Genomic DNA, 20,598 nt, shown 5'->3' on the forward strand with positions numbered 1-20,598 from the left:
AATTTTAGGGATCTTTAATTACTGAATTTACTCATAGACAAAATGTCCAGCAATGCCAAGGAGAAAATTCCTAAGAATTGGTTTTGAGAGTAGTCTAGGAGGATGATCCAGGCTTCCCTTGCTTGTGCGATGCAGTTACATATCTTAGTCCCATAATACACTTTTCCTACAGAGATGGCAAGATTTAGTGTCACCTTAAAAATTATAGTTATGCCATCTATTGAAAGCTTTTACCTTAAAGAGTATTAACCATGGACAAGTGTCCTCATCTAAAAAACAGGAGGGTGGACTTTCTGAATTTTTGAGGTCTGAATATGTATTCACTTATACACACTAACTATGATTCCAGCTCATTGCTTTCAGTGAATTCTAGATCTAGACTCACTTTTTTTTGGGGGGGTGGGGGCGCGTGCTGCGCTGTGCCACTTGCGGGATCTTAGTTCCCCCACCAGGGATTGAACCCAGGCCCCCAGCAGTGGGAGCACAGTATCCTAACCACTGGACCGCCAGGGAATTCCCTGGCTCACTTTTTGATATGAAAATGTCACTTATCTATAATTATAGTGTACTTTTCTTTTACATTTTTTATTTTGCTAGAATAGTGTTAGGTTTCGCTGGTAGTAGTTATATTACATCTTCTTAGCTTGCAGGTTGCAGTCCATCAGTGGGTCATGAAATCAATTTAGTGTATCTTAACCAACATTTTTTTTTAACTGAAGTATAGTTGATTTACAGTGTTGTGTTAGTTTCTGGTGTACAGCAAAGTGATTCAGTTTATATATATATATATTTTTTTCTTTTTTCATAATCTTTTCCATTAGGGTTTATTACAAGATATTGAATATATTGATAGTTCCCTGTGCTATATAGTAGGACCTTGTTGTTTATGTACTTTATATATGGTAGTTTGTATCTGTTAATCCCAAACTCCTAATTTATTCCTCCCCCATCCCCTTTCTTCTTTGGTCACCGTAAGTTTGTTCTCTATGTCTGTGAGTCTGTTTCTGTTTTGTAAATAAGTTCTTCATTTGTATCATATTTTAGACTGCACATATAAGTGATATCATATGGTATTTGTCTTTCTCTGTCTGACTCACTTCACTTAGTATGATAATCGCTAGGTCCATCCATGTTACTGCAAATGGCATTATGTCCTTCTTTTTTATGGCGCAGTAATATTACCTTGTATATATTATATGTACCACATCGTCTTTATCCATTCATCTGTCAGTGGACATTATGGTTGTTTCCATGTCTTTGCTATTGCGAATAGTGCTGTTGTGAACATTAGGGTGCATGTATCTTTTCAAATTATAGTTTTGTCTGAATATATGCCCAGGAGTGGGATTGCTGGATCATATGGCAATTCTATTTTTAGTTTTTTGAGGAACCTTCAGACTGTTTTCCATAGTGGCTTCACCAATTTACATTCCCACCAGCAGTGTCGAAGTGTTCCCTTTCCTCCACACCCTCTCCAGCATTTATTTGTAGACTTTTTAATGATGGCCATTCTGACCGGTGTGAGGTGGTACCTCATTGTGGTTTTGGTTTGCATTTCTTTAGTAATTAACATTGTTGAGCATCTTTTCATATGCCTATTGGCCATCTGTATTACCTTCTTTGGAGAAATGTCTGTTTAGGTCTTCTGCCCATTTTTTGACTAGGTTGTTTGGGGTTTCTTTTTGATATTGAGCTATATGAGCTGTTTGTGTATTTTTGAAATTAATCCGTTGTTAGTCACATCATTTGCATATATTTTCTCCCAGTTGGTAGGTTGTTTTTTCATTTTTGTTTTCTTTGCTGTGCAAAATCTTACAAGTTTGATCAGATCCTATTTGTTTATTTTTGCTTTTATATGTATTGGCTTGGGAGACTGACCTAAGAAAACATTGCTACGATTTATGTCAGAGAGTGTTTTGCCTATGTTCTCTTCTACCTTTATGGTGTCAAGTCTTATATTTAAGTCTTTAAGCCATTTTGAGTTTATTTTTGTGTATGGTGTGAGGGAGTGTTCTAACTTTGTTGATTTACATGCGGCTCTCCAGCTTTACCAGCACCACTTGCTGAAGAGACTTTTTCCCATTGTATATTCTTGCCTCTTTTGTCAAAGATTAATCAGCCATAGGTGTGTGGGTTTATTTCTGGACTCTCTATTTTGTTCCATTCATCCATGCGTCTGTTTTTGTGCCAATACCACACTGTTTTACTGTAGCTTTGTAATATTGTTTGAAGTCTGGGGGGGTTATGCCTCCAGCTTTGTTCTTTCTCCTTGGAATTCCTTTGGAAATTTTGCATCTTATATGGTTCCATATAAATTTTAGGATTATTTATTATAGTGCTGTGAAAAATGTCATGGGTAATTTGATAGTGATCACATTAAATCTATAGATTGCTTTGGGTAGTATGGCCATTTTTAACAATATTACTTCTTCCAATCCAAGAACATGGGATATCTTTCCGTGTCTTTGAATCTTCAGTTTCCTTTATCAATGTTTTATAGGTCTCAGTATGTAAGGCTTTTACCTTATTGGTCAGGTTTATTCCTCTGTTTTTTTTTTTTTCACTGCACTGTGCAGCTTGTAGGATCTAAGTTCCCTGACCGGGAATTGAACCTGGGACCATGGCAGTGAAAGCGCTGAGTCCTAACTACTGGACCGCCAGGGAATTCCCAGTTTTTTGGGGTTTTTTAATGCGATTTTTAAAAGGATAGTCTTTTTGCTTTCCCTTTCTGATATTTTATTGTTAGTGTAAAGAAATGCAACTGATTTCTGTATGTTAATCTTGTATCCTGCTCCCTTGCTGAATTCATTTATCAGTTCTAGTAGTTTTTGTGTGGAGTCTTTAGGGTTGTCTGTATATAAAATCATGTCATCTGCATATGACAGTTTTACCCCTTCCCTTCCAATTTGGATACCTTTTATTTCTTTTTCTTATCTGATTGCTGTGGCTAGGATTTCCATTACTATGTTGGATAGAAGTGGTGAGAGTGGGCATCCTTGTTCCAGATTTTAGTGGGTAGGCTTTCAGCTTTTCACTTTTGAGTTTTAGGTTGGCTGTGGGTTTGTCATAAATAGCTTTTATTATGTTGAGCTTTGTTCCCTCTATACCCACTTTGATAAGAGTTTTCATCATGAATGGATGTTGAATTTTATCAAATGCTTTTTCTGCATCTATTGAGATGATCATTTGGTTTTTGTCTTTTCATTTGTTGATGTCACATTGAATTTTTTTTTTGGTTGCACCATGTGGCATGTGGAATCTTAGTTCCCCAATTAGGGATCGACCTGTGTCCCCTGCAATGGAAAGTCCCTCACATTGATTTATTTGCATAGGTTGAACCATCCTTGTGACCCTGGGATGAATCCAACTTGATCATGGTCTATAATCTTTTTTATTTGTTGTTGGATTCAGTTTGCTAATATTTTGTTAAGAATTTTTGCATCACAGATTTTTTTTTGATAGTGACTATGTCTGGTTTTGGTATGGGGTGATGGTGGCTTCATAGAATGACTTTGGGAGTATTCCCTCCTCCTCAGTCTTTTGGAAGAGTTTGAGAAGGATCGGTATAAGTTGTTCTTTGTATGTTTGGTAGAATTCCCCAGTGAAGCCATCTGGTCCTGGACCTTTGTTTGCAGGGAGTTTTTTTATTACAGATTCTATTTCACTTCTAGTGATTGGTCTGTTCAAACTATATATTTCTTCTTGATTCAGTTTTGGTGGGCTGTATGTTTCTAGAAACTTGTCCATTTCTTCTAGGTTGGTGAATTTGTTGGCATATAATTGTTCATAGTATTCTCTTAAGGTTTTCTGTATTTCTATGGTTTCGGTTGTTATTTCTCCTCTTTCATTTCTTATTTTGTTTATTTGGTGAGTGTGGCCAGAGGTTTGTCGATTTTTGTTTACCCTTTTAAAGAACCAGCTCTTGTTCACCAACATTTTTAAAATGTAATAAAATAAAATAGAAAGTAACAGTGTATTGCACATCGTAAGGATAAATACTGTTCTGTAAATTTTTGTTAGATTTTTAATAAGGAGCAAACACATACATATTGCTGGCTATTGAGTCCAAGTATGAAATGTATTTCTCAGTGTAAGACATGCTCAGAAATTGAAAAACAGTTGTGTAACTAATAAGTTTACATTTTCTTGGTGTAGATTTTCCTTTTTTGTGAACAGATGTACTAGAATGTCATCATAAAGTTACTCAGTATAGAACAGGATTCATTGGAGGCAGTAGTAGACTTGACTATCTGGGGAATTGAGTTTCTGACATCCCCAAAGACCCAGCTTACCTGCTTTTCCATCTGTGAGCCCTGAGGTATTCATTGTTCAGCCGAGTCCCTGAGGGGGAGCGTCTGTGATGGGTGGCTCTGGAGTCAGACAGCCTGAATTTCAAATCTGGCTCTGCCACCTTACAGCTATATAATCTTAGACACATTCCTTAACTTCTCTCAGGCTCACTTTCCTCATCTCTTAAGTAGATATACTGGTGGCATGATAGGGAGCTGATTGGGATTAAGTAAGACAGTGATTGTGAAGTGATTGGTACAGTGCCTGGCAGCTGTACAAGCTCAATAAACGGGCTCTTTTTTTTTTTTTTTGGCTGCATTGGGTCTTCACTGCTGCGCGCAGGCTTTCTCTCCTTGCGGCGAGCAGGGGCTACTATATGTTGTGGTTCATGGGCTTCTCGTTGCAGTGGCTCTCATCTCGGAGCACGGGATCTAGGTATGTGGGCTTCAGTAGTTGTGGCTCGCTGGCTCTAGGGTGCAGCCTCAGTAGTTGTGGCGCACGGGCTTAGTTGCTCCACGGCATGTGGGATCTTCCTGGACCAGGGATCGAATCCGTGTCCCCTGCATTGGCACGTGGATTCTTAACCACTGCACCACCAGGGAAGTCCCAAATGGGCCCTTAGGATTTGCAATATTGTGAAGCTCTAAAAGATTTCTGATAGGAAAGCAACCTAAATGTCCATTGAAAGATGAATGGGTAAAGAAGATGTGGTACATATGTACGATGGAATATTACTCAGCATAAAAAAGAATGAAATAATGCCATTTGCAGCAACATGGATGGACCTAGAGATGATCATACTAAATGAAGTAAGACAGTGAAAGACATACAATGTGATATCATTTATATGTGGAGTCTAAAATATGATACAAATGAACTTATTTACAAAATAGAAGCAGACTCACAGACATAGAGAACAAACTTATGGTTACCAAAGGGGAAAGGGGGGAGGGAAGATAAATTAGGAATTTGGGATTAAAAGATACACACCACTGTATATAAAATAGATAAACAACAAGGACCTACTATATAGCACAGGGAATTATATTCAATATCTTGTAATAAACCATAATGGAAAAGAATCTGAAAAAGAATATATATATATGTATAACTGAATCACATTGCTGTACACCTGAAACATTGTAAATCAACTATACTTCAATAAAAAAAAAATTAATTAAAAAAAAGACTTCTGAAATCATACCCCTGTACTTTGGTTACTTCACATCATTATTAAGATGAGTAGTGTTTTTACTAATTCCTTAGTATTATTTCCTTATTTAATGTTTGTCAAATTAGTAGTATCATTATCTGTGTTTTTAATAGGTTATTGAGGACACCAAAGAGAAAAGAACCGTCATCCATCAAGCGATTAAATCTCTGTTTCCAGGATTAGAAACAAAAACAGAAGATAGAGAGGGGAAGAAATATATTGTAGCCTATCATGCAGCTGGAAAAAAGGCTCTGGCAAGTAAGTATGCTAGTGACTCGGCATTTCTTCCGTCTCCTCCTTCTCTCTGCCTGTTCATGTTCAAGGGTCATTTTGCGGTTGTTCAGAGAAGGATATTGATCATGTCATTCCTTCAAAGAAGGTGAATTTCAGATGCATTTCAGATGCCAGAGCAATCCTGCAGACTGTGTCTGGTAAGGGGACAGTAGGTCTTATATGTGAGTACGGATTTGCTGAAATGATAGTGGTGCCTGAGAGAGAGTCTTAGGAATTTGACATGTTCCCTGAAGAGCAGAGCAGGCTGAGTGGCAATTCAAGAAGAAAACGGAAGGATATGGCTCATTCTATGCTCTTAATGGAGGTAAGAAAGCTGTCAGATGAACAGAAACTGCTGTCACCTATCCCAGTGGCATATTCTGCAAAGTCCCTCTATTGAAAGTGCTGCTGCTTTCCAACCGTGAGTACCTTCTTCACTACACATAAAAACGTGGAATATATAGAAAACCACCCCTCGCCCAAGCCCATCTTTCACTGAGTAGCATTCATTTGAAATGGGTGTGTTGTCAGTGCATCCTGTTGATATTTATGTTCTGTTTTCTCCAGCCATGAAGATTTCTATTTGCACATAACCTTAAGAAAAATTGGGTAATTTTTCTTCTTTTACCTGTCAAATCAGCAGATAAAATTTTAATGAGAATTACAGAAGGAAAAATTGTTTCCTCACCTTCCCCCCTACCATCGATGACACCTGTTAGTGAAGAGTTATTTCTAGGTATATTTGTTGGCGTAAAACTCGATGATAGTTATATAACAAAAGAGCGTTCAAGCCATCAGTGCTTTGTCAGTATTCTCTTAGGTTAATGCTGTGAGTGGATGAAGCCTTAATTGTCTCTAACTATGGTTCTAGTGAAAGGAGAGGGTGTGAGAAAAATGGGAGCAGAAATAAGGTTTAGCTGTGCCTGAGAAAGTCATGTCATCAAATCAGTAAGTCTGGTTAGTGACATAGAAGTGAGAAACCTTGAGCCGTGGGGAGGAGAGGATGGAGGCCGGACGTCACTTCTCAGCAGATACCAGAAAGGGCAGTGAGATGAAGTGTTCTGGGACTGCTTGAGGGCACAAGGTTTTTTTTTTTTGGTTGTTGTTTTTGTTTTTTAATTAACTTTGTTAATTTATTTAAACAAATATACACAAAAAATTATAATTCCAACATATAATTCATGAAAAATTGTATATTAAATATTCTATGTTATTGATGCTAAACCATTCAAATTCAGTGTATATTTATATTTATGACAATGTCAATTTGGACCAATCACATTTCAAGGGATTAGTACCCACATGTGGGTTGTACCTGCTATATTAGACAACACAGTCCTAGGCCCCAGCATAGGTCTGAGTTGGAATTCAATACTTATTTTGTTGTACCTTATTTGATAAGATAGAAATTTTGCTAATTATTTTTATTTTTATCGTGACCTATAATGATGGAGGGCACAAATTGTTAATCATTTCTCAATCCACAGTCCAATGGCTTGGGTACTAGATGTTTCTTTGATGTCTGAGTCATAGAATAAAATATAACCTTGACAGCTTTTCTGCAGCCGGGGTTGTCCAGGCAAATTAAGCCCAGTAGGAAATGATGTGAATGGCTGTTTTTTTCTGTTCTCCCACAATTGGCATGTAGCTGGCAACTCATCTAGCTGTGGAGGAGAGAAGGTGACTTCCTACGTAAAGCAGATGCCTTGGTGCATTCAGTCTTCATTCTCTCGAGGAGCCCAGGTTGAGAAGGGCTGCTAGGGAGGTGTTCCTTATAGACAGGTAGTCCTCGTTGGTCAGCTACCCTCTTGCAAAGGCAAGAGGAAGAGGCAGCGTCTCATTCTGACGACTGGTCACGAGGAAGCAGATTGGAAAAGGCAATTTTTTTTTCTGTTTTTTTGACTGGTTACTTCTTGGAAATGATTGTTTTATCTTAGAGGATGACCTAAGCATTTTTGTGATGTTGGCATTTGCAGGCCAAGGTGGCCAGTACAGTTGCCCCCTCAAGTGAGTGGTTCCATATCTCTCGTGTTCTGTCTTTATCTGCATTTTCTGTGCTTATTCCACACCCACCTTTCTTTTTTTTTCCAAATAAAAAATTTCCCTGTTTTCCAAGGGGGGTGCTGAGCTCTGTGTGACATGAACACCACCCCCCCAACCCATTTCCCTTCTCACATCTTCAGTAAAGTATGAATTTCTCACTGTAAAAAGGAAGGCAGGTCCACTTGAATCAGTGCTTGGACGGAGATCTCGACCTCTGGGGCTCGAGGGGCTGTGGCATTTAGTCAGAGATCGACTAGAGCTCTGCCATCTGCGTGTTCCCGCCCGCCTCTTCATGGGCCCAGATGGGCACCTGAGAGCCTATGCGCATCTTCTGCAGATCTGGCCCCCCCGCCCCCCTGCACACGGGGGGTGGCCTAAAGTAAGCAGCATTCAGAAAGTAGGGAGAGCTGGTGCCTGAAGAGGGCTGTTGGTGCCTCTGCAAACAGAATGCAGTACCAGTGACAGCTCATCCTCCTGGGCCACCTCACGAAGCATTTGAGTGGATTAGCTTTTAAAGCTTCATTGCAAAGCTAAGATAGAATGTTTTTAGAGCTCCCTCACTACCAAACCCTGACATAAATTGTTACTGGTGGGTCATGCATTGTCTACCAGATTTCCAACATTTTTTTTAAATTTTTTTTTTTAAGTTTTTAATTTTATTTATTTTTGGCTGCATTTGGGTCTTTTTTTAAAAATTAATTTATTTTATTTTTGGCTGCGTTGGGTCTTTGTTGCTGTGTGTGGGCTTTCTCTAGTTGAGGCGAGCAGGGGCTACTCTTTGTTGCGGTGCGCGAGCTTCTCATTGCGGTGGCTTCTCTTTGTTGCAGAGCACGGGCTCTAGGCGCGTGGGCTTCAGTAGTTGTGGCATGCGGGCTCAGTAGTTGTGGCTCACGGGCTCTAGAGCGCAGGCTTAGTAGCTGTGGCGCACGGGCTTAGTTGCTCCATGGCATGTGGGATCTTCCCGGAGCAGGGCTTGAATCCGTGTCCCCTGCATTGGCAGGCAGATTCTTAACCACTGCGCCACTAGGGAAGTCCCTGCATTGGGTCTTAGTTGCTGTGCACGGGCTTTCTCTAGTTGCGGCAGGTGGGGGGCTACTCTTCATTGCGGTTCGTGGGCTTCTCACCGCGGTGGCTTCTCTTGTTGCGGAGCACGGGATCTAGGCGCGCGGGCTTCAGTAGTTGTGGCACGCAGGCTCAGTAGTTGTGGCTCGCCGGCTCTAGAGCGCAGAATCAGTAGTTGTGGCCCACGGGCTTAGGTGCTCCGTGGCATGTGGGATCTTCCTGGAGCAGGTCTTGAATCCATGTCCCTTGCATTGGCAGGCGGATTCTTAACCACTGCGCCATCAGGGAAGTCCTAGCAGATTTGCAACATTCTTTACCTCAGATAGGGCCATGCATCCTAAAACACAGGTGTGGTAGATTCTAAATCATGGTGGCCAAACACAAATTACCAACTGTTTTAACTCAGACGTTATTTTGTGTGTTAATCCAGTCTGATAGGGCACATTGATTTACCTACTAAAGCATACGTATGGTATTCTTCTGAAAATATCATAATTATCATAAACCATATACTCAGGTAAATTAACTTATATTTTGAGATAGATAGTATACATCCCCAAAAACCTTTTTAAAGATTTAAGTTAAAAAAATTTTTTGTGGCATGTAATATGTAGAGATTCTCCATACTGTGTGAAATGAATGGTTTCCAGGAGGCATACCTGGATGGAGGAGTCCACAGAGACTCAGGAAGAAGAGCCAGACAGATACAAAGTTAAGTTTCTGTGAGAGCCTGGTGTTATGCAATCCATAGGAAGAGGGGATTTCAATGATAGAGTGGTTAGCTGTGGAAAATATTACAGACAGTTCCAACAAGATTGGAACTCTGAAATATGTCCACCAATTTTTAGCAATATGGAGATCATCAGTGTCTTTGCCAGAGCAGTTTTAGTGGAATGATTGGAAACCAGTTTACACAGTAGGTTGAGAATGGAAGACGATAAATACACCGTAAAGAGAAGGAGAAAGGAAAGGAACATGGTTAAGGAGAGGGAGACGTAGGTTTGACTTTTAAAATGCAAGAGCCCTGAGCATATTGATATGCTGACGGGAAAGAGCCAGTGGAGAGGGAGGGGGCTGATGATGGCTGGAGCAGAACCCCTGAGGAAGCTGCAGGGTGGGTGTGCAGGGGTGCAGCAGGGGAAATGGACTTGAATAAGAAGGAAAGAATGTTCTGCATGCTACCCATCCTGTCATCTTTCTCGAGCTACAAACATTTTTCCTTCTTTATTCATGAGGATCTCTTTGCTCAATACATGAATCTTCCTGAATGTCGTTTTCTTTTTTTATCTGGTTTCTGTTTCTCCTCTCCTGGGGCTGCCATATTAGACCATCAGAAGGTTCCTTCCTAGCCTGAGAATTCTTTGCATTCATATTTTAAATCAGAGTGTCTCAAAAATGTTTGAAAGTTATTTTAAATTCACTTAAATTGTAAAGCTACCATCTATGCTACCTAGCATTCCAAGGATTTGGAGTTTTATGAAATCAAACAAATTCCCCAGAATAAGTTGAGACTCACTGATTGTCCATTATTCAAAACATTCCCAGTTAATCAATGCATATGCTTATTACTAGTTTGTGTACTGAGTGCACTTGGAAAAAGAATCCTTATGTCTGTTACTTGCAGAGGAGATAATTGAATGCATGCTCACTGCTTGGATTTGCTAATAAAAGATGCATGCTTGTGAGCCAAACTCATATCAGTTGTCATGGTTTCTCTTAAGGTGTAATAGCATTTAGTTTTTTGGTCTTGTGGTTTCATTTATTTCTTGCCACTATAGTTAATTTTGAACGTACTGAAAGGGTAGTTAGAGGAAAATGTAGCTACACTTCATCAACTTTTATCACAAATATTTTTAAAGCTTTTTATTATGGACATTTTCAAACATGCAGACAAATAAAGGAAGTAATATGCTGAACCCCTGTGTACCCATCAACCATCTTCAGTATTATTAACGTTCTGTTGTTTTGTTTGATCTGTTCCTCCCACTTTTTTTTCCTTTGTTGGAGTGTTTTTAAAGAAAATTCTGCATAGTACTTCATTTCACTCGTAAATACTTCAGTATGTATCTGACAGATAAGAACTAAAACCCAAAATCATTATCACATCCCCACAAAATCAACAATAATTTCTTAATATCTCATACCCAGTGCATGTTCAGTTTTTCTCTGATTGTCTCAGAAATGCCTTTTGCATACAGATGACTTGTTTAAATCATGATACAAACAAGGTCAGAACATTGCATTCGGTGGGTAAGTCTCTTAAATCTGTTTTAATCTATCAGTTTGAGAACTGTTTTCCATAATAATTTTTTGCATTTTTTTCAAATAAAAAAATCAGTGTAGGAAACTCATAAAACACAGAAAAGCACAATGCAAAACAGTCATTACTTGCAGTCTCACAACCGAAAGATAATCACAAATAGCGTTTTGGTACACGTCCTCCCATATTTAAGAAAACACATCTCTGGATGGGAGGCATTTTGCATCCAGTCTTACACCTTTTGCTACATCCTGTGGGCACAGACAGTGCAGCTTTTGAGGGTGAGTGGACAGGCCACTGTGAGGGGATTGAGACAGGGAGGCCTGGACCTGTCGGTGAGTTTTGTGCTTGTTCACTGTTTGCCTCTGCAGCATTCCATTGTTAACGTCTAAATGGCTGTTAACCCACCACATAACCACCAGGCGCTGTAGGAGTCCTCAGTAGAAACTTTCCATGCGATCATTTGCATGTTCACTTCTAAAGCACTTTAATATTATTATAAATTAAATACTGCTCTCTTGTGCTCTTTATGCTGTGCATTTGGACAGAGGTCAGAACTGCAGCAGGTAAGAGCGGTTGGCGTTTCATGTAGATAAAATGAAATGCCAATGATTTTTGTCACAGGTGCTAAGTATAGACAATTTTGCTTAAATGTAGGGAGCTGGAAGGAAAACCAAAAATAATATCCCTGTTCACAATTTTCTGAGGATGAGTTGTGAGGAATTCACACCAAGAGCCCAAGAAATACTTGCAGTGCTTTTTCTGTAATACTTTAAGCATACATGCTATGGCAGTTTTCCAAGACAGCTTATTGGTCAATTTGTTCTCTACATTGTAGCTTATATCCCTAACCTATGAAGCAGTGCTTTTTGCCTTGACAAAGGCAGGTGTACAAGTAACTTTAGTATCAGAAGTTTCTTATGTCTTTGAAGATGAAGGATTCATGAGTTCATGCTAAAGGGACAAAGACAAAGGAACATTTTTAAAAGAAGACTTCTGGGGATTATATGAAATATTTTTTCACAGTCTTTCTTTCATAGAGTTACAGAAATCAACTGAATTAGATGCGTTCAAATAACAGCTGCAGCTGTGTGTCACACAAGACTCACAAACATTATTGTACAACATCTGGGACGTGCAGTGTGGCTTACACATTTTTCCCAAAGTGTTGATTTTTCAGAACACTCTTTGGGCAACTGAAGTCGAAATCTTAATATTGTTTAAATATATGTTTCTAGATTGTAGTGTAATTTTAATGTTCGTTTGGAAGAACAGTTTTTAAAAGTCAGATTTTCCAAAGTCTCGAAATGTTTGCCAGTTTCTAAAATGTTGAGCAATCGAAGTAACAGTGGCTCAGAAGTTAATATTTAACCTGACTTAATTTTTAAAGTCTCCTGTTCCCCCAAGAATGACAATTAGGTATTGAATGCCAGCTGCTCTCTCTGTCCAGTAGACCTTTGTAAACCATCTAGTATTCGCTAAACTTCTGTGATGGAAGTGGCCTTTAGAAAATCTAAACTTGTCACTGAGGCAGCTCCTCACAAGCTTTATCCCCAACCCTGCTGAGGCATCCAGCCTGTTGTGCGAACACCTGGCTGGGGAGATGAGGCAAAGCTTGTAGGCTCTGCCATGACTGCTGTTTCCCTCTGGCCTGCATACGTTCTGGAGGGCCAGGCGGCCCCCTTTCAGACACATGCTTGTAAAGTAAGCCACTGGGGAATGGTGGACCCCTCTGTGTTTCTCTGTGTGAAGATTGCTGGTTAGGTTTAGTCATTTGTCACACCACCTGCATTTCTCAATTTTGATTTTAAATACAGACAGATAAGTATCCAATCACAGAAAGTTTAATAACTGTAGATGACAAGGTATAACCACTTAACCCATATTTCTTGTCAGACTAGATCTGGTTTCTCTCTCAAAGGTTCTCTAGCAAAAATGATCTTGTGGGGTTTCATAAGAACTCAGCTAACTTTTATTATGGTGTATATAATAGTTAATTTTTTTCTTTTTTTAAGATCCAAGAAAACATTCTTGGCCAAAATCTAGGGGAAGTTACTGCCACTTCGTACTGTACAAGGAAAACAAAGACACCATGGATGCTATTAATCTACTGTCTAAATATTTAAGGTTAGTATTTTGTTCTTTTGCCCATACAAAATCAAAACACAGAAGTGTATTTTCCTCTTTCCATGCTGATGAAAAAGGAGTGGGAAAATAGGCAAATAGGCAAATGTGCCTCCTAATTATAGTGGGTTTTTTTGTTTGTTTGTTTGTTTTTTTGTTTTGGGGGTTTTTTTTTGGCTGCACTGCGTGACTTGCAGGATCCTAGTTCCCCGACCAGGGATTGAACCTGGGCCACAGCAGTGAAAGCGCCGAGTCCTAACCACTGGACTGCCAGGGAATTCCCAATTATAGTTTTCTTAGACAACAGTTGAATTAATTTTTTTTAACCTCCTTGCGTATTGCCAGTGATTCAAAATGAACATTCTATAAGTAAGTGGTTTACATATAGTTGAGGGTTACTAGTTCACCCAGCTGAAAATAAAAATTAGCTTTCTTCCCTGAAAGCCTACACTTTGACGTGGTTGCAGAGGTCTGCTACTAAACCATAAGCTCTTAACTCCAGGAGATAGACTAGATTGGAAACCTGACACCAGTCAGATTTTCTCACAGGAATGCAAATATAGTAGAGTTTGGGTCTCTGAGGATGAGCCAGGTGCCATTTTATTTTTGGAAATGGGTACAGGTACCATAGCAAATCTGTATGCATGGAAATTTGCTTTCTGATGTATATTTAACCCAGTTTTAAGACAACACACAGTGTGTTAGTTTGCTATGGCTGCCTTGACAAGATACCACGGACTGGGTGCCTTAAATAAGAGACATTCATTTTCCCACAGTCCGAAGGCTGGAAGCCCCAAGCTCAGGGTGTTGGCAGGTTTGGTTTTTTCTGAGGCCTCTCCTTGGCTTGCAGATGGCCACCTCCTCTGTGTTCTCTCATGGTCTGCCCTCTGAGTGTGTCTGTGTCCCGGAGTCTCTCTGTGTGTCCACGTTTCCTCTCCTTATATTAGGACACGAGTCTAATTGGATTAGGGCCTCATTTTAACTTAATCACCTCTTTAAAGGCTCTATCTCCAAATACACTTGCGTTCTGAGGTACTGGCTGTCACAGCCTCAACATAGGAATTTTAAGGGAGTACAATTTAGTCCATAGGACACAGTACCATTTGAAGTAACATTTTACTTTACTCTAGTTGCTAGCTCTCTCTGATTCCTTGTCTATACCTGAACCCGGGAGGGTAGCCAGTTGGGGAGGGAGCTCCTCTGAGATCTGGAGCTGGGATTGCTGAGTTCAAGAAATTCTTCCCATTTCTTTCCTGTTCGTGTGGAGCAGTTTTTATAAAATTCTTCTTGGTTAACTGGCTTACTTATATCTTCATATTAAAACTATTCCGATCCTTGTTTTAGCATTTGGCTTTTATACAAAGAAATAGCATGTATTTATGGAAAATTCACATTATTATTAACTTTTTTGAAATTGAAGGTATAAAATATTTGAAGTAGTACGTGATACATCTAGAATGGATTTTTCTTTACCTTCACAGTTATGTAATTAATGAACTGCATGTAATCAACAGGAAGTGCATTACTTCCTTCTCTGTTGCTGGCTAGTACAAACGTTCTGAGTCACACACAGCTGGACTTCCCTGGTGGCGCAGTGGTTAAGAATCCGCCTGCCAGTGCAGGGAACATGGGTTCGAGCCCTGGTCCGGGAAGATCCCACATGCCGCGGAGCAACTAAGCCCCCGTGCCACAACTACTGAGCCTGCACTCTAGAGCCCGCGAGCCGCAACTACTGAGCCTGCGTGCCTAGAGCCCATGCTCCACAACAAGAGAAGCCACCGCAATGAGAAGCCCGTGCACCGCAACAAAGAGTAGCCCCGGCTCGCTGCAACTAGAGAAAGCCCGCGTGCAGCAATGAAGACCCAATGCAGCCAACAATTAAATTAAAAAAATAAAATAAAAAAAAGTCACACACAGTTAAGGAGGGGGTTGTTCAGGCATCATTTTTTTTTTTTTAAACACCTTTATTGGAGTATAATTGCTTTACAGTTGTTGAGGCATCATTTACTTTCTTAGCTTGCACACTAATTTATGTTTTCCTAGGTATATTTTTAAATAAAGTTTGTCCTTACTCTTCTCTTATTCCGTTACGATTTTAAGTATATTTATTTTAAATCTTAAATTATGAGAAGCATGATTTCCTAATGGTACGTGACTTCAGATGATTTTGTTTTTGTCTTATCAGAGTCAAGCCAAACATATTCTCCTACATGGGAACCAAAGATAAAAGGGCCATAACCGTTCAAGAGATTGCTGTTCTCAAGTAAGTAGTGAGTACATGTTGGGATTCGTACTGCAAAACTCCTAGTGCCGCCTTTCAGAGTTCTTGGATTTGCTTTGTGGAGTTTACCTCTTCCATCTTTAGATGGTGCCTCTGCCTATTCAAAAGATTGTTTTTCTATTTGTTTTTTTCTTCTTCCTTATCTGTATTTTCTAATGTTTTTGCAGCAAAAATGTTTTGCAGTAATTTTTAAAGGATTTTTGTGGTAGAGTCGAGAATAAGTGCCTCTTTCTCTCCTTTCTCTCTCTTGTTCATTCATTATTAAATATAAGTTATTTAAAATTACAGAACAGTGAATGAGGTCTTTTGTTACACACTGGAGATATACAGATGAAAAAGATGGCAGAGAGAAAAATAAATCAGAACTTATCGCACAGTGAGATAAATGCTAAAATAGAGGTATATTTGGGGTATTAGGGTAGACCTGACGACAGAGCTTGGCACTCATTGTGGGGGTCAGGCCAGGGAGGTTTTCACAGAAAATGGCATCTAGATGAGGGCTTCTCTGCCTCTTCACTGCTGGCATTTTGGACTGGGTAAAATTCTTTGTTGTAGGGGCCGTCCTGTGCATTGTAGGACGTTTAGCAGCAGCCCTGGTCTCTACCCACTAGATGTCAGTAACATTTCCTCTACTGATGTCAACATTGTGACAAACAAAAATGTCTCCAGACATTTCTAAATGTCCCTTGAAGGGCAAAATAGCCCCTGGTTGAGAATCACTGGTCTAGATTCTAGAAGGATGGGTAGGAGTTTCCTAGGGCTGGGAGGGTCTAGGGTTGTTTGTTCCATACCAAGAAAACACCTTGTGAAGATACTGGAAAGGATTTGGGGAGCATAGCATATTTGGTACCTGGCAGGTGTTTGAGTTTTGTGGGAGCTGAGCAGGAAATAAGGCTTGAAGGGTAGGCACGATCCAGATCCTGAAGGGCCCTGAGGGTCATGTTAGGATCTTGGACTTGACCTTAATCTAAACAGGGGGAGTTGTGTGTAGGGACAGAATTAGGGGTTGTCGGTGAGCAAGAGGGATAGAACGGAGATCGGGGCTATTGCCATATTCTGGGGCAGAGGACGGGGGTCTGAACCCAGTCAGTTCAGTGAAGGTCAGAGGGAAAGGAGGAAGTTGGACAAACTCAGGCTTCTGTCCTCATGCACCCCCTGAGGTAAGGAGTGGTGGGAGGGAGAAATAAAGGGGCAGGAGGAAACTTTGGGGGTGATGCAGATGTTCATTATCTTGAATGTGGTGATGGTTTCACGGGTTTTAACATTCACATGTTAAAACTTGTACATTTTGAATATGTACGGTTTACCGTATGTTAATTTTGTCATGAAAAATAAAGTCATCTATGCTTGCTATCCCCACTGAAAACAAATGCATATATGTATTTATACTTTCCCCATCTTTTCATAGAGAAGTTGAGGTGGCGCCTCCTCTTCACTCCACAGTCACCTGCCATCTGGCTCCTTTCCCACCCCTCCTCTGATTCATTTGAGATGATGTCGGGATTGAGCTCCCAGTTGCATCCAAATGGATTTTGCGGTCCTTTCCTTCACTGACCCTGGGACAGTGGCGTGATGTCGTAGTAAAGGCAGGGTGAGAACATCTCTCCGCGACTTCACTAGTGGCAGTGAGGTGTCGCTGTGTCCGAGGGAGAGCGGGAGGAGACACCTGGAGATGCCAGTGCTCTCACCTGGTGGCCTGGTCTCTCTCTCCCTGAGACACATGGAACGTGGGGTCCTCTGCTGAGAGTGAAGGGGGCAGGAGTGGGGAAGGGAACTTTAAAAGAGTGTGAAGGTTTGAAACAGCCTCTGTGGGTGATGGGCTTGTCAGCAGCTCCTGACAGTAGGGCACCGGCAGTGACTCGAGGGCTCTGGCTTTCCATGCTCTGGATGGTGGGGCACAGAAGGTTCTTGCCTTCTCTTTGGTGTCCTGAAATACCATTGTAGTCAACTCCTGTGCTTTCCGGCCGGCCAGCTCTGGGGATTTTTCCACCTAAATTAAAAAATGGATTGGTTCAATTTGCTTTCAACACGGAAGGAACTAGGTAGAAAATGAAAGTTCCACCATAATTGTACTCCCTCAGAGACTGCCTTGCTTACGGCGTGGTATATTTTTGTAAGGGACTCTTTTTTCCTTATAAACCGAAATATTTATTTAAAATGTGTTCTTTTCTTGCAAACAATAAATGATGCACCTCTCTTCCTGTTAATATGTAGCAAAAGATATTTAAATATATGGATGCATCCTAATTTATGAACTACTGTTCTATTTCTGAATGTTTACATAGTTTCCCATTTCTTGCTATTATAAGTAGTTCCATGATGAACATATTGGGAGTTAAATCTTGGCACACATCTGTGATAACTTCATTAAGATAAACTTAGCAGCGGAATTACTGACTTAAAGGGAATGTGAAATTCTAGGTTTTAGGTTTTTGATAGCAGAGTTTACTTGCCCTGTAGAAAGGTGGTACCAGTTTATCACCTTTATTCTTCTCCAGAATCGTCCCTGACACATATCACGATCTAAGAAAAAAATAATTTACTAATTTGAGGGTCAAAAAATGGCATCTCGTTATTTTCTGTTGCATTTTATGATGTGACATCTTTGAAGAGTGAAAGTATTTATTTCTCTTCTTCGTCAGCCACCAGGTGTCATACTTGATCACAATGCGGCTCTATTCATAGACCTTTGCTGCCTTTATCATCTTCCTGTTGACTTAGTAAGAAACCATATTAGACACCTAAATGTTGGCCTTTGGAAAGCACATAGCACTTATCTTGCGGATGCAGGCTACACCCTTCGTTTGCTTAATGGATACGTGGGGCTGGGCTGATTGGCCTTTCCCGTGAGAACTGGTGGACAGGATAAACCCACTCCGCCATACAAAGATTTTAATTATTGCTGAATTGATCAGTCCTCCGGATAAGCAGCTTTTCAGCTTCATGTAACTCTCCAAAGTCACCTAGTAGTTTTAACAGGATCTCAAGCAGGAACAGCCTCATTCAGCATGATTTGTTTCTTTTCCTGCCTCTTCCTGCCAGTCTCCTTTCTGAGCCTGGGCCAGTATTTCCCTGGCTTTGTTAATAAAGGCTTTTTTGTGCAACATGCTGCTTAGGTTGGCTCCTGATGTTTAAACGCAAGATTTTGGTAGTCCCAAGTTACTCACAGAATTGCTGTGAATTTACAGCCAAAGAGCTTGATCCAGGATCATCAAAGTTAAAACTATGAACAGAATCGTGAAAAGTATTGTCAGCTTCATTCCATCAGTTCTCAGGGAGCACCCACACCATTGAGAACTGAGTGTAGCTCTTGCTTTCTGCTGTGCTAGTGGGTTTCAGAAATACATGTTGTGTATTTAAGAATAGACAGTAGAATATGATTCAGCCATGAAAAGGAATGAAGTACTGATACATACTATGACATGGATTAAAGCATTATGCTAAATAAAAGAAGTCATACACAAAAGGCCACATATTATATGATTATATTAGTAGGAAATGTCCCAAATAGGGAAATCTATAGAGGCAAAGTAGATTAGTGGTTGCTAGGAGCCGCAGATCTAGGGAATGGGGTCAGTAGGTGTAGGGTTTCTTTTGGAGGTGAGAGAAATGTTCTGGAACTAGATAGTGGTGACAGTTGCATAATATTGTGAATATCCTGAAGACCACTGAATTGTACACTTTATAATGGTTAAAATGATAACCTTTTGTTATGTTAATTTTAGCTCAACTTAAAAAAAAAAAAAAAAGAACAGAGCTGTCTTTCATGGCTGTTGGGCATCAGTCTCCATAAGCTCTCTCCAGAGCTGCCAAGTTGCTTATCTGATTCCTTCTTTCCTCCTGACTCTTAAATATTCCATTCGTTTCTACAACAGTAGTTACTGACCAAAGAGGGGTTCTGTCCTCCTGTTCCTCCCTCTGTTCATCTCCATCCTCTCCTGCCTGGACTCCAGGATACTGTTTCTGGATTAATTTATGCCCTGTGGCTCTACCATTGTCCCCATATATCTGAAGTCAAGGATGTGGTGCCCTTTTTCTCCTGGATCTGCTGCCTCTGAGCAGCTGGCCCAAGCTGGTATCGACCCACTTTACACCTTTTTGGTAGTCGGGTTGGACAGGGCATTCGGGGCCAGGAGAGAGGGTAAAGGAGTATGAGCTTTGCCCACTTCTCAGGCTAGCTTCCTACATTTTATAATAATGAATGGGATAATGACAAATGATTTTTCCTCAAGAAATTTGGTCAGGCTGTTCCTGCTCATATTGAACCAGGAAACAAATAAGGCTGATTGATAGTGCGTCAAGGAATTTGATTGTCTTCAGGGAGTATGGGGAAATTTTCAGCAAGGAAACAAGAATTCTCTGAGATGAAATGGCAAACTGGTATTATATCAGTGGATTTTAAATAGTTTAACTCAGTAACAGCATATTTTTAACAAGGGAGTAAGATAAAATTTCCCCACTAATTTTTCATGTGATGTTGGAAATTCAGAGGCTGCAGAGCAGGGGCACACACCTCTGTGGGGCTGCTTCCGTGATTAGCTGCTCTGGGTTGATAGACCAGGCACTTTGGGGCAGAACAGCCTCTCGTGCAGGCCCCAGGCCCAGGAGCCACAGCCACATCCTCCCGACCCCGGTATTTCCAGGCAAAGCTGGAACATGGCTCCTCACAACAAGAGCCAGCCGGAATGCGCTTAAGGACCAAGGCTGAAAAACACTGCACAGTCCAGAGTAGTAAAGAGAGAAGTGTATTCAACAAAGTGAAGCACAAACGCTCTTTGTTCTGGTAGTTCTCAGCGTAGATGTCTCTTCAGAGGAAGTCTGAATTCAGAAAAACTTAAAACGACTTTCTTAGGCACAGTGATACACTGTGCAGCATTATTTGTAATTTTGAAATATTGTAAACAACCCAGGTGACCCAAACTGGAAAATCTTAAATGAATGGCTAAATAAGTAAATTCCAATTGATGAATTATTTTTGACCATATTAGATTATTTGTAATTTTTAAAAAGGCTCTTTATTAAAGGAAAAGGCGAAGTGTGAAAGTCTCAAAT

The 20,598-nt window shown here is 40.3% G+C and overlaps 1 protein-coding gene across 5 annotated transcripts in view; it reads left to right on the forward strand.

The window, feature by feature from the left end:
* Positions 1–20,598, forward strand: part of PUS7 (pseudouridine synthase 7) — a 61,158-nt gene that overhangs the window by 16,024 nt on the left and 24,536 nt on the right. For all 5 annotated transcript variants that reach the window (XM_061197608.1, XM_061197606.1, XM_061197607.1 and 2 more), the window contains exons 5-7: positions 5,617–5,761; positions 13,157–13,268; positions 15,451–15,528. In XM_061197608.1, the coding sequence (XP_061053591.1) occupies positions 5,617–5,761; positions 13,157–13,268; positions 15,451–15,528 (335 nt within the window). The remainder of the gene's footprint in view (positions 1–5,616; positions 5,762–13,156; positions 13,269–15,450; positions 15,529–20,598) is intronic.

Source organism: Eubalaena glacialis, chromosome 8 (genome assembly GCF_028564815.1).
Source record: "Eubalaena glacialis isolate mEubGla1 chromosome 8, mEubGla1.1.hap2.+ XY, whole genome shotgun sequence".
Taxonomy (NCBI): Eukaryota; Metazoa; Chordata; class Mammalia; order Artiodactyla; family Balaenidae; genus Eubalaena; species Eubalaena glacialis.